We start from the raw sequence: 14,664 nt of genomic DNA on the forward strand, positions 1-14,664 counted from the left end.
ACCCTCCACACATGCTAAAAATAATTTTTAAAAAAAAAGAATAAAAAGAGAAGAGAATAGTAAAGACTGCATCCTTTCTAAAAACGATGTTTTATTAATCTTAAGAGCGTCTGTGTGCGTGGGAATGGCATGTGAATACAGGTGTCTGCAAAGGTCAGAGATGTTGGCTCCCCCTGGTGCTGGAGTTACAGACAATTGTGAGCTACTTGCTGTGGACCTGGGAATCGAACTCAGATCCTCTGAGAAAGCAGCCTGTGCTCTTAACTTCTGAGCCATTTCTCCAGCTCTGAAGGCAGCATCTAAATCATATTGAAAAACATACTGGTGCTGAGCGCGTACGCCTTTACTCCCAGTACTTGAAGGCAGAGGCAGGTGGATCTCTGAGTTGGAGGTCAGCCTGGTCTACAGAATGAGTTCCAGGACAGCCAGGGCTACACAGAGAAACCCTGTCTCAAAAAAATAAAAATAAATTAAATAAAAATAAATCATACAATTCAAGACTGGCTCTACGGACACAAAAATCTGCTTCCTCAAAGACTTCAGTAAAATTCTAGCTTGGGGAGATAGATCAGTGGGGAAAGTGCTCCCTACTCAAGCGTGAAGAACCAGGTTCCGATCCCCAGGGAGGGTCCGCAACCCCATGGCTGGAAAGAGATCCTGACTCCAAACAACTGGCCCGGCTGGAGAGATGGCTCTGCATGCAGTTCTGAGCCCCTGCTATGTAATCAGGCTCCAAGTTCAGACACAAGCACTCAAAACAAGCCCGACATCCCACAAACACCTCTAACCCAAGCTCCGAGCTGGGCAGAGTCAGCAGAATCTCCAGGCCTTGCCTCACAGGAATGGGGGAAGAGGGAAGCAGGCACAGGACTGTCTGGTGGCCTTTGTATTCACACAGGCATGTCACCTGCACACACACACACACACACACACACACACACACACACACACACACACACTAAAACCGACGAACCTTTGAAGAGATTCATCTGAAGAGAAGGGATGGTCTGACTCTGTAGCCCAGGCTAGCCTCCCGCCCTGACCACTTGGGTGCTGAGACCAGTGTATGTCACCAAGCAAGCAGGGCGATGGGTTTTAACAGCTCCTTTTCCTTTTACAAAGCAATCGAGTAAGAGGTGGTGTGGAGCCTGTGATGTCAGGAATGGGGTTTCCCAAAAGGACAGTAGTCTTTTCTTGCAGTCACAGACAGCCCCCTGTCGGCTCCAGCCTCAGCCCCCGTGTTCTTGTTACCCCTTTCTCAGAGACGCCATCACTAAAATGAAAGATGTGTACCTAAAGAACCCTCAGATGGGAGACCCGGCCAGCTTGGACCACAAACTCGCCGAAGTCACCCAGAACATAGAAAAACTGCGGCTGGAGGCTCACAAGTTCGAGGTGTGCAGAACAGGAAGAAGCGGGAAGGGGAAGGGTGTCTCAGGGCAGGCCCCTGGGGGAACCCCCCACCCCCACCCCCACTCCCCACCTTTTCAGTGGTAGGTGTTGTGGGAGTGCTGGGCTGTGTCCCAGGAGAGGAAAACCACCCAACTGACATGTCCTGGGGTGCGGGGTTTCCCCGGGTGACCTCACAGCCACGGGACTGAGCCAGAAGGAAGTATGGAGTAATGTGTCCGTGATTGCATGGCTGCCCAAGAGTTTGGCCCAGTGGTGCCTGCTTTCTGCCATGTGAGGTGATCGGTGAATTTGGTCAAGGGGCCTTCCTGCCCCTCCCCCAGCCCTCCGGAGAGGGAAATGGTTGCCTGTGAGCAACCTGTATAGCCAGCCAGTGCAGGGTCTGCGACATCAGCGTCAGCTTTAAGTGACGCTCCGGCTCTGAGTTAAGGCCCGACGGCTCATGATCTACCCTAGGCCAGCCCAGGTCTAAGTCTTCTGTGGCTTTTGCTCGCAGGCCTGGCTGGCTGAGGTGGAAGGCAGACTCCCAGCTCGGAGTGAGCAGGCACGCCGGCAGAGTGGGCTGTACGACGGCCAGACACACCAGACGGTCACTAACTGCGCCCAGGACCGGGAGAGGTACAGTACCTGTGAGGCCCTGCCTCTGGCAGAGGGGCAGTCCGGCTTTGTGCGTACTTTTAAATTCTGGAATCCCTCACAGAGAGAAGGCGAGAGTCTGTTTCCACTGACTCACATCACTGTTAACCATCCAGTCTGGGCTGGTGATCTGAGGCAGCGTCAGCTCCCACAGCCTGGTCGAGCATCGTTCCACGGTGGTGGGGCGGACCAAGGAAGGGTCCAGGTTGGTCGCTATAGTTGCTCTGTGTCTTCCTCTCTTGAGCAGCCCAGATGGTAGTTACACAGAAGAGCAAAGCCAGGAGAGCGAGCACAAGGTGCTGGCCACGGACTTCGACGACGAGTTCGACGATGAGGAGCCGCTTCCTGCCATCGGGACCTGCAAGGCCCTCTACACCTTTGAAGGTACCGCTCGCTGCCCAGGGGAGGGCCCCTGCCTTCCCAGGCCGACCAGGCTACTGCCTGTCCCAAGATCACAGTTCTCCCTCGTACATAGTGATAAAATTGTAGAAAGTAGTTGTTTCATTATCTCGTGCGTATGAGAGTTTTGCCTACATGGGAGTTTGTGAACCGTGTCGGTGCCTGGTGCCTGTGGAAGACAGAAGAGGGCGTCAGGTCCTCTGCAACTGAACTTACAGATGGTTGTGAGCCACCACGTGGGTGCTGGGAACTGAATCCCAGGTCCTTCGCAAGAGCAGCCAGCACTCTTAACTGATCTCCAGTTCCAGCAAAGAGAAATTTAAATTAATAAACACGGTGGGAAATCAGTAAGGAAGACTTGTGACAGCAACCTCTGGCCACTGCACACTCACACAACACTGCACATTCACACATTACACGCTCACTACACACACTATACACACTATACACTCACACACTACACACACTGCACACTCACACAACACTGCACATTCACACATTATACGCTCACACACTACATACTCACACATATACACACACATACTCACTACACACAAACTACACACACACACTACATATTCACACACACATTACACACTCACACATTACACACACACTACACACTACATACACTTACACTACATACTCATACTATATACTCTTACACTACACACACACACACACACACACACACACACACACACCCCTCAGGGTGGGAATGGAGTACCTGGGTGAGAAAAAGAACACCACGTGTACCTTGTCCCCTGCGTGGGATCAGCCAGGTAACGGGTGGAGCATTAGCTCCACACCTCCGCCTGGACAAGTTGCAGTCCAGAGAGGAAGAGAAGATGCTGTGAGAGAAGAGGTGAGGACTCAGGGAAGCATGGGCCCTAGGATGAGTGAGTCCTTTGGACCAAGGGAGTTCACTGTGACAAAGGCTGTACCAGAAGCACCATCAGTGAAGCTTTGCTTTGGGTTACCCACAACACAAGCACATCCCTGGCCCTGCTGGCCGTTCCTTAAACCGTTTGCCCCTACTGGGATGAAATATCCTGACAGTAAGCAAGTCAGGGGAGGAAGGGTTAATCTTAGCTCACAGGCTAGGTCCCAGTCCGTGGAGCAGGGGGCTAAGGCAGAAACTTGAATTGGTCGTGCCTGTGCTAAGCCAGTACTAGTCTTACACAGCTGAGACTTAAAGCAGGGATTTGAGCATCGATTGCAGCGATTAAGACAGCTTCTCACCAGCCACAGGGCGGTGGCACATGCCTTCCATCCCAGCACACAGGAGGCAGAGACAGCCCTAGTGTGCAGAGAGAGCTCCAGGACAGCCAGAGCTACACAGAGAAACAAAACAACAACAACAACAACAAAAACAGTCTCCTGACAGACGCAGACATACCTATAGGCCAGCTTGCTGTAGATAATTCCTTACTGACCCCTTCCCAGGAGGTTTTAAGTTGCTGACAGAACTAACCATCAAACGCTCCCCAAACCGGCCCATAGGTGTGGCTGGCTTTTAAATGGTCTTAGAGAGCCTTGGCTAAAAAGAGGACACAGCCATACTGTGTTAAAAGAGCTGAGCAAAAGGTAGAGGAGAGCCAAGGCTAGCCCGATGGCTCATCCTTAGGTTCTTGAGATGCCATAGGGAAGGAGCAGTGTCCCAGTGACCCTGGGTCTCATAGGCTGCTAGGCAACATCAAAGGAGAACGGGGAAAGAACCTTGACTTCAGAAAATGCCAGGAAAGGAAAGCGATGAGGGTACTATGGAAGCTGAGGGAGGACACTTGCCCCTGCCCCCTGGCCCAGGAGAACCCCTGAGGGGAGTGGCTTAGAGGAGCAGGTTCCCCAATGCTTTCGAGGTGGGGGAGTGGAGGGTGGGAAGGAGAGGGGTGTCCCTCGGAGGGCCTGAGGAAGGGATCACAGACAGTAGGAGGAACCTAGAGATGTGCATGCGGAAGAAAGCACTTAGAGCAGAGGACCCAACATGCATCAGAGGACTGAGGGGGACATTCTGTGCATAGATCTCACTCAACTCTATATGCACCATTTCCAGGGCCCCCCACTCCCACGCTGCCCTAGAGACCTCACACCTCTCTTTACCCCTCCAGGTCAGAACGAAGGCACCATTTCGGTAGTTGAAGGAGAAACGCTGAGCGTGATTGAGGAGGACAAAGGCGATGGGTGGACACGCATCCGCAGAAACGAAGACGAGGAGGGTTACGTCCCCACTTCCTACGTCGAAGTCTATTTAGACAAAAACGCCAAAGGTGCTAAGACTTATATTTAATCCACTTAAAACAAAACAAAAACCTTGAAAAGCATTGGAGTTGTCTCTCCCCACCACTGTGGCTGTCACAGGCCTTCAAGAGGTCAGCAGAGACCAGGCGACTCAGACACTCGGGAACTGGGGGCGTCTTGTGCCTGAGTTCGCTTGTCCAACTTGGTTGTGTTCAGAACTGCCACCGGCCAGCTTACAACTGTGTCGTTTGAGATCTGATCAGCGTTTCCATTCCATTCAACAAAATGTGTAGATTTTTTTCTTTTTTAAAATGTATGGTGGTGGCTCTGTGCCTATAATCCCAGCACTCAGGAAGGCCAAGTCAAGATCATCCAAGTGAGTTTCAGGCTGGCCTGGGCTTCGGGGTAATAAAAGTTCCTTTATCGATGGAAGTAACATCTCCCTGCCCTTGAGTTAAGCCTGTAACGTTTTCTCGGCGCCCACGCCTAGTACCCCAAAAATCACAGCTCAGTTTCCCAGTGTTATCCGTTTATCGTCTGGGTGTCCCAAACAACCAAAAGGGGTCCAGGAAGGCGTGCTCCTTGAGGGACTAGTTTTGACTTGACATTCATCTTCCGGCTCTATCTGAGGGGCCGGGCCAGTGGTAGAGTCTCGTCAAGCTTTGGAGGCAAGCTTGTGCAGCAGCTGGCGCCCCAATGCCCCTGCGGGCACGCTTTTCCTCAGACTTGTTTCCATTCCTGTTTGTGGCCAGAGGAGCGAACGGCTTTGCTGCGGACAGAGCCTGGTGCATCATCCCTTGTAAGCAATGAACTCAACACGTCCCCCTTTAAGTGGAAGAGTTTTTCTTTTTTTTAATCTTTGACACCTATGAGACCCCAAGTTAGAATTTCCCAGATGCTTTGGGATTCCTGGCACATTTGAGCTGCCTAACTACGGCCAGAGTGAAGTAAAGGGTCTTAGTGTTTAAAAGGAATGTGGGCCATGTGGGAATTTGCATTTTTAAGTCAGTTCTGATGTGGGGTGGGGGAGTGACACTGGGCATGTGCATAGGCATCTGCCACACCCAGGACTGAATGGGGCCCATCATGACAGCCCACCTCAAGGCCGTCAAGAACCAACTCTAAATCAGTAGAAATGAGGAAACATCCACTCACATCGGGCCTTTCCTTTTTTTATTTTTATTTTGTCTTGTTTTGTTTTTTTTGAGACAGGGCTTCTCTGTGTAGCCCTGGCTGTCCTGGAATTCCCTCTGTAGACCAGGCTGTCCTTGAACTCAGAGACCACCTGTTTTTGCCTCAGTGCTGGGATTTTTTTTTTTTTTTGAGGCAGTGTAACCCAAGCTAGCCTTGAACTCATGATTCCCCTGCCTCAGCCTTGTGATGGCTGAGACCACGATGATATTTTGTAGCAGTGATTGGCTCTTGGCAGTTAGAAAAGTGGCACAAAGAGGTCCCCATACCCTTCACGAAGCTCCAGCAGCCACACCTCACGGTCCAGTGCAGACTCCTGAATAGCAAGCTGACCCAGCCTGGTCTGTTTAGTGCACATCGGTTTTCTAGCTCACATTTCCTTTGAATAACTTTCGCTGTCACTGTGCTTTTAAAGTCAGCTGTTATAGGGCTCCTTCAGGAGCAGAATTTCAATTCTCCCTGCAGGTACCCTGAACCCCCAAATAGCCCTCTGAGTGGGGCGAGGAAGGACAAACTGTGCATGTGGCCAGGAGGCTAGAAAGACTAGGAATATGAAAGGCAGAGTTCTTTATCCAGAACTCACTTCTCAGCTTCAATCTCCTCCTCCTTCTCTTCCTCCTCTTCCCCCTCCTCCTCTTCTTCCTCCTCCTCCTCCTCTTCCTGTTCTCCCCCCACTTTACTTCTCTTATTCTTCTACCTTGTTCTTTTTGGTTTTTCTAGACAGGGTTTCTCTGTGTAGCCCTGGCTGTCCCGGATAGCCTGAACTCACTCTGTAGACCAGGCTGGACTGAAACTCCAGAGCTCCACCTACCTCTGCCTCCTCAAGTGCTGGGATTAAAGGAGTGCATGCGGCACTCCATCCCGTGTGCAGAGGCAGGCAGAGCTCTGTGCGTTCAAGATCCGTCTAGTGTACACAGCGAGTTCCTGGACAACTAAAACTACGTAAGATAGACCCTGTCTTAAAAAGTCTCAAAGAGAGGTCCAGCAGCGAACTGGTGAACGGCCTGCTGGGTGAAGCGGAGTGGGTTCCCTCGGGTTTGTGCAGGTCCTTGTTTAAATGTGTGCCATTAAGGTGACTCCTTAGGGTCCCCACAGATGAATGAGCCCAACTGAACTGAATGATACTTTGCAGTTTCTGTCTCCTCAGTGGTGAGCATAGAAATTTCTTCCAATAGTTTACTGTTTAATAGGGGATATTGGAGGTGTGGTCAGGGGAAGGTGGCTTGGTAGGTGCAGACATTTGTCCCCAAGCCTGATGAATGTGAGTGCTCTCCCTGCGACTCACATGGTTGAAGGAAAAGACCAACTCCCCAAAATTGATCTGTGTCCCAGAAGTTGACTTCTGACCTCCGTGTACCTGGCACATGTGCACACCCACACGAAGCGCAGGCAAATCAGTGTAAAAAGTAAAAACCGGACAGTTGGGTGTCGTAGTCTATGCTTGTAATCCAAGCACTTGGGACCCAGATCTCTGTCAGTTCAAGGCCAGCCTGGTCTGCAAAGCGAATTCCAGGCCAGCTAGGGCTACAGAGCAACATCTTGTCTCAAAACGACAGAAGATAGATAGATAGATAGATGGATAGATAGATAGATAGATAGATAGATGGATGATGGATGATAGACAGACAGACAGACAGATAGGGAGGGAGAGAGCTGAGCTGCCTGAGAAGCATCTCTGAGGTTAGCAGCACCCAGCCTCTTCAGACCCTGTTCCCCTGCCTCCAACCCTGGGCCCAGCTGCTGTTCCCTGACTCCCCTGACTCCCAGAAACTCAGAGCACTTCTCAGATTTTTAAAAAAAAACAACGCAAGGGCGCACTTTCTCTTTCTTTCTGGAATCAATGATGTACTTAACTATTGCCAAAATCCTTAGACTCCTTCGACCCTTTGCAGTCCGGTGGCTTCTGACGTCACTTCCTGTTGGCTGTGGCCGTGATCCTGCGCCGCAGGGTACATTTGTATATATTGCCGTGTGGAAGCTAGAAGGATATGCCTTGCACACTGTTGTTGTAGTCTTTGCCTGTCTGGTTTTATTTGTTGTTCTTCTGCCTAACCACCTTTTTGTTTTTATAACTGCTGGGGAGGCCCCTGGACGCTTGCACTGTAGCTAGGTCCCCGGCCGGCTGCTGCGTACTTGACTTTATTGTAAACCCCTGGGCTCTGAGTAAGTCGTTTGAATATAGCATCACGATTGCACCTTTCTCTTCTTATCCTGAGGAAAAGAATCTCTCTGTCGCCTTCCGGTTGCGCCCTCGTATCTGCCTCTCTAATAAATATTATTATTTTTCTCAGTGCTGTGTATTTTAAGTGATTTTTCTCTTTTTCGAGAGCATTCTCTGCAATAAGTGTAACTCTTTCTGAGGACTTCTCAAGCCAAATGCTCTTCCCCGCTCCCCCCACTCCCAAATAATTCCGCCTCCCTGTTCTTACCCCTCCTGTCCTGAGGGCTTGGGGCATCTGCTTTTCTTGCATCTTGCCTCGTCTCTGGCAGTGGAGAGCTTTCGTGTTTAATGTGGCCCGGGGCAGCCTTAAGTTCCCCTCTCACCTGTAGTTGCAATGGTGAGAGAATTTGCCCTTTAACTTCCTCACACCATCCTGGACCAAAAAAAAAAAAAAAAAATCCCGGTTCAATTTGTGACGAGGATGAGCAAGTGACAACATCATTAATCGTTTTTGGTCCAGAAATGGGGCCAGGTAAACGTGGGAAATAAAAAGCCAGGCCTGTCATGTCAGCGTGGGAGGTAGAAACAGGAGTATCACGACTTAAAATTCATCTTCAGCTACGTATAGAGTTTGAGGTCACCCGAGGCTACATGAGAGCCTGTCTCCAAACAGAAGGTGAAAGTATGGAAAGCTCCCCACGGCAGAGCCACTGTGGTAACCAGTTACCCAAACCCCTCCCTTCTCCACCAGGCAAGCGCTTTGCCAGCACAGGCAAACCGCCTGCCTCTCACCTGCCGCTTTCTCTAACTCAGGGCTTTTCTTTCTTTTTGTGCCGTAGGTTCCTAATGGCGGTGCACATGGCCAGAGTCCCCCCCCGGAGCCTCCCAGGAGCCACCGTCGTCCAGCCCAATTGTCCCCACAGGCCTCCAGCGACACTCAGGCTGGCTGGGCATCCTCAAACCCACCTGCGAGTTGGGTCCCCGCCTCCCCCTCTCCTTCACAGCATGCTCCCGTGGCTCTGCCATTATTCCCTCTGCCTACTGTATGGCACGGGTGTTTCTCTTCCAAAGCCTCCCACGGGGGCTGTGTGCTTCACTCTGCTCCCTTCCCACACAGGCCACCAAGGCAGCTGGACTTGTGCCCTGTGTCCCCGCTCCTTCTGGGCTCCCAGTCCACCTGCTCACCACCCAGCCACTCCTTGCACATCTCACACTGTGCCTTTGTCAACCGTCACCACTGGTTTCCTGGTGACTAACAGAATCCTGACAAGGGGGGGCCGGTGGTGCATCAGGTGGACTGAGCGCCCACCTGTCATCTATGTGTCTCTCGGGACTCATTGTCAAATGCGTCCTTCTCTCCAGAGGCTGCTGCCTCGGGTCCTCCCCATCATCCAGCACTGTTACCTTCCATACTCCATCCTAGGGGATCTATGGTAGGACTGGGGCGCCCAACCCACATCCACTCCCACTCTAGTTCTAAATCATCTACCTGGCCCAAGAAGGTCCGTATCGAAGTCCCAAATCCAACTTGTGGGCCAACCCCGCTGTCTTGTCTGTGTCTACCTTCTATGAGCATTGTCTGCCTGTTCTTGGTACCCTGTGATGGAGGGCCTCACACCCGCTCTAGCTCATTACTGTAAGGCGGGCCTGCCAAGTCCCGTAGGTAGCATTCGAGGACTGTCCTATGTTCCCACCAAAGACCTTGTGCCTCCTGTGGTCCCTCTGATGGCTCTGAACACTGCTTCTGCATTGGATCCTATTCTCCCGAAGCCCCGGAGAATGGACGGAGCTTGCTTTTGAAGCTGTTTCCCTCCTAGAATGGTAGAGCTTTTGGGGGAGAACCGAGGTGGTCCTTCGAACCTTAGAGCCGCGCTTTCTCTCCTTTCCCAGTACAAAAGCACTCAAGGCTTGGCCACAAGCCCCCGTGAAGGGCACCCCACAAGCTTGAACTTGAGGAGATTGGCATCTTCCTCCGGGCAGTTGGTAGCTTAGCTAACATCGTCAGAGGATCAAAGACATGGGAGTCTTACAAAACCAGAGATAGGGACAAAGAGGCAGGTTCTCAGGGTCGGGCCTGTGCTTTGTGGAAATGCAGACATTCTCCTCTTGTGGCACTGGTGTACCACCCTGCAGAACAGCACTGTCAACCTCACAGCAGAGGACAGGGAGAGTACCACAGTGGGGAGCAGCCGACAAGGGCCTGACTTTGGGTTTCAAGAGCAAGCAAGGATTAGCTTTGAGGCATTCTTCACCCTGCCTTCTCCCAAGGAAGGCCTAGCCCTGGGTCCAACACACTGCCCTCTGGGGCCCCTGCGAGGCTGTTCAGGACTCACATGAGGAAGACCTAGGGACGGTATGGAAGCCTGGTGCCTAAGAGTGAAGATTGTCTCAGCTCTGACACAGTTACTCCACCAGGTTACTGGCCATCTATCTCCAGAACCTGTGATTTCCACCAAGTTGGGCCGACCACTGTCCCCTCCATGAGGAGCCACAGTGGTTTTTACCGGTCTGTTCACAGATCTCATTAGTGCATGAAGGACGGAGAAAGGCTCTTGCCACAAAGGTAACATGGAGAAGCTGCCAATCTTCCTCGAATGACTGTTAAAGCCTGTGCCTGTCTCCCCGCATCCCCTCACTTCTTTTTTAACTTCCTGTACCACCTGCATCCAGAAAGGATGGAGGGTGAGCGTCTTCAGGCCGTTCTCTGAGCGAGATGGTCTGCCGTGGAAACCCTGTGGAATTGTACCGGCTGTGGGGGGAAGGGAATGCAGGATTTCCCCAGAAGCTCTACACTCCCTGTCCCCAGGACCCACTGCCTGTCACTCCTAGCTGCTAGTGTGCTGATACAAGAATGACTCACTGTAAAAGAACCTGCCCTGCAAATGACTTAGAGACGAGAAATAAAAGGAACTTGACATTTACTGCTTTTTTTTTTCCTATGCAGGATGTGAAGCCGCAGTGGCTCCTCCCTCTGGGCTGAGCAGTACTCAGCCAGTGGGAGCAGCCCAAGTAACACAGGGGGAGGCCGCTAAAGCCTTCTGGTGACACCTGTAGTTAAAGTAGAATGTCCACACGAAGTTAAAAAAACAAAAGTTCCGTTCCTGCCGGTATTTTTCCAGAAACTGCAGTTTTGTGATTTTTTTTTAATTTTTGTGTCTGTACATATAACATATGGAGTGTCTCTAATAATGGCCCCGACTTCTCTTTTAGCCTGACATCAAGCACCTTTTAAGTCATGCCTGTGCGTGTGTGTGTGTGTGTGTGTGTGTGTGTGTGTGTGTGTGAGAGAGTGAGAGAGAGAGAGAGAGAGAGAGAGAGAGAGAGAGCGCTAGTTCTAAGCCTTGAGGGCGTGGCACTGTTGGAAAGGCCCTCACAGCTGTCAGGTCTTGGACTTGCCTGTGTCTCTGGAGGTGGAATTAAAACCAAACAAAGAGCTTTCGGTAGAAAGCTCTCTTACCCTTGTAATTAAATGTTAGTCCTGTCGATGTTAAATAAAGTATAACTTCTAGTGTACATGGCTCTCTGGTGTATGAAGAACTGACTTGGCCTGGGGAGGTGGCCTAGTGGGTAAAACCCGAGCACAGCAAGTGAGTGCCTGCACCCTCAACACTAAAGGAGGCCACAAAAGCAGGAAAATCCCAGCCACCCAGTGGTGGCTCCAAAATTCAGAGGCACACACCGCCTTTAATCCCAGCTCCCAAGAGGCAGAAGCAGGTGTTCTGTGAGCTCAAGGCCAGCCTGGTTTACATATTGAGTTCCAGGACACCCAGGGTTACACACCCGGACCTGCCTCAAACAACTTAAGTTAGTTACAGAGGGTAATACCCAGTGATACCGACCTGGTCTCCTATACATGTAAGTTAATGAACACACCCAAAAAAAGGGCACATGCGCACACGCACGCACGCGAGAGGGAGGGATTCTAGCCACAGAAGCTGCCAGGAGTGATGGCTGACCTGATCTCTGGTCTTCTCTGTCACTGTAAACTCAAGAGGAGTCATTGTACTCAGGGACAGGCTAGGGACCTCCTTATCTATGTTACTTCCAAGTCCTATCACAGTGACACATTGTGTCCAAGAATGGCTAGCTCGTGGGGGGAGATTGCTCATCGGGGGTGGCTCCTTGGTAAGTGAGGATTTTCTCTCTTGTGCTTCCTCCAGCTGGTGGGCCTCTGGGCTCAGGGATGCTGGTATGTGTGGGAGTTTAGGCAGTGGGAGGACGTGGTCATGGTCGGCTTATGCTTTTCTTCCCAATGACTAGGCTAGGTCTGTAAGCCCTTTGGCTCTAAAGGACCACATGCAGGCCTGGAGTGTTGGCACACGCCCTTAATTCCAGCACTCGGAAGGCAGAGACAGGAGGATCTCTGTGAGTGCCAGGACAGCGTGATTACATGGTGAGTTTGAGATCAGCTAGGACTACAAAGTAAGACCTGTCTTAACGGGTGGGTGGCACATGCCTGGTACCCACTGGCTTGCCTGTTGTTGGAGAGCAAGGTCCCCTAGCTGGCCACTCAGGAGGTGGACACAGGAGGGCCAGTGCCAGTTCAAGGCTGGTCTGGGCTAATAAATAAATTACCATTCTCCACAGGGACAGTGTGTTGGAGGGCACCAGGTGACTGTTGCTAGTAAAGGATTAATTTTGGAAAGCCATTTCCAGAGTGTTCTTTGAGGACTTGGTTGTTCCTTCAGAAAGGAATCTGGATCTAAGCCAGGTGTCTCTTTGGCTTTGACACTCTGACAAAGCAGGCAACATGGCTCCAAACCAGGAGGTCGGCTGTAGTTCCTCTCCTGGTGCTGGGGTTGCAGAGACATTCTTAATTCACGAGATCAGAGCAGCCACATGCCCATGGGCTGGGTTTCTCCAGCATTCTGGAAATACCAGCTGGCCCAGGCACCCACAGCACCTAGCTTGCCCTGGCCACACCCAGGCTCCAGGCGCATTGCTGAGGGAAATGTCGACCCCTAGCGGAAGAAAGCAGAAGTGGAGTAGCATCCCTAACCAGTGACTATGGAGGAGGCCTAAGAGAATCCCCCATCTCCTCTTACCTCCTCCCGTATCAGAGCCTCATGCTTGCTTGCAGTAAAATTGTGTCACCCACAGGGCAGGCCCCACATCACACTCTTAACTGCTGGGCAGCAGAATGGCTCAGGGGATAGGGAGGGCAAAGTCTGTGGCTGTGCCTGGTAACCTGGGCTGTCCCTGATTCTATCCCTGGTGATGACCGACTCTGGAAGGTTCTCTTCTGACCTTCACATGTACAGCTGCATTCCCCACCCTGACACTCCCAAAAAAAAAGTGAATTCAAAAGAAAGGGACTCACAGATTGCTGCTATCAAACGTGGGCACTCTATGTCCTGAGAAAGTAGGTGGTGGCTGGACAGTGAATGTGGCCTCTGGGCATGATGGGGCTCAGCTATAACCCTCCACTGTGATAGGAGGGGCTGCTGGCCTACACAAAGCCCCACATGCCCAGGCTAGCCTAAGCTACATAGCAGAACCCTGTTTCAGCAAACAATTAAAAGGCAGACTAAGCTTGAAGGGGTCGATGGCTTCTGGTTCTGCCCATCACTCAAAGAGTCCTCACATCCCTAGTCCCTGCAGTCCTTCCCTCTGGTGTCCAAACATGGGAAGGGAGCCAACCAACACCCAGTAGCTCCTCAGTGTCACCAGTCACATCAGGTACCCATTAGGCCCTGACTCAAACACACCTGTCTCTGTCCAGTTGGTTTTTAGTGACATCAACTGGGGACATCTCAGGGTTACAAGATGATATAAACAAAAGGCTCACATGTGCTTTTGTCCTTAGAGCCAGGCAGGCAGGAAGGTATTTCCAGTCCTGCAGTGTCCTGTTAGACGCAGTGTCCCAGAAAGGGAAAGCAACTTTGTGGGCAGAACCACAGACAATTAGGACCTGCATGTGTCCCCAGATGACAGCCGCCCATCAGCTCTGCAGGGATGGTCACTTGCTTCCACAGAGGGGCTCCTCCGTCTTTCCCAGGCTCTTCCTCAAAGAAGCTTCTAGGGCTTCCCACCTCCCGAGCCACCAGGAGCTTCCTCTGCTGCTCAGCTTGGGTAACCAGCCCCTGACTAGTACGTAGACAGAGGTTCAATGGAGCCTCTTAAGAGCTGGGTGTTTATTTCAAGAAAAACTACAGATGCATGTTGAGGCCGGTCAGGGTCTATTTTTAGCTTGCTCACCATTGCCAAGCCACTGAAATGACTCCAGACAGAATTTCACCTTAAGAAGCCACCCACATGTAGTAACATGTAACATGTAAACAGAGGCGGGACATGGGGGCCTAACTCAATGCTTTTAAAGTAATACATACTCTCTAATCCTTCTCCCCAAGGAGCAAACATAAACGGGACTGGAGTTGAGCAGCCAGCACGTGGGACGTGGGACGTGGGACGTGCTGGCCACCAATACATCCCTGGCTCCTCTTATCAGGTGGCCAAGGATGGCCTCCTGCCTCACCCTGCAGCTTCTGTTTCAAGCAGGTTCCTTCCAGCAGCCCTGACTAAGTGTCAGGGATTGAACCTGAGGTTTCATGCATATCAGATAGACTCTGTCAACTGAGGCTCAGTCCCAGTCCTACAGGTGGTTTTAGTTTGGTGGACTTTTGAGAGTC

General features: G+C 51.4%; 1 protein-coding gene across 11 annotated transcripts in view; it reads left to right on the forward strand.

Moving 5' to 3' along the window:
• Fnbp1 (formin binding protein 1) overlaps positions 1-11,548 on the forward strand; it is a 114,268-nt gene extending 102,720 nt beyond the window's left edge. For 5 of the 11 annotated variants that reach the window (XM_032902826.1, XM_032902819.1, XM_032902820.1 and 2 more), the window contains 4 exons: positions 1,263-1,395; positions 1,907-2,028; positions 2,291-2,430; positions 4,554-5,119. In XM_032902826.1, coding sequence (XP_032758717.1) covers positions 1,263-1,395; positions 1,907-2,028; positions 2,291-2,430; positions 4,554-4,732 — 574 coding nt within the window. In that variant the 3' untranslated portion in view covers positions 4,733-5,119. Of the gene's footprint in view, positions 1-1,262; positions 1,396-1,906; positions 2,029-2,290; positions 2,431-4,553; positions 5,120-8,874 lie in introns of those variants that run through there. The other 6 variants (XM_032902816.1, XM_032902821.1, XM_032902823.1 and 3 more) reach the window with 3 other exon arrangements.
• Positions 11,549-14,664: the final 3,116 nt, after the last annotated feature.

This window comes from Rattus rattus, chromosome 5 (assembly GCF_011064425.1).
Source record: "Rattus rattus isolate New Zealand chromosome 5, Rrattus_CSIRO_v1, whole genome shotgun sequence".
NCBI lineage: Eukaryota > Metazoa > Chordata > Mammalia > Rodentia > Muridae > Rattus > Rattus rattus.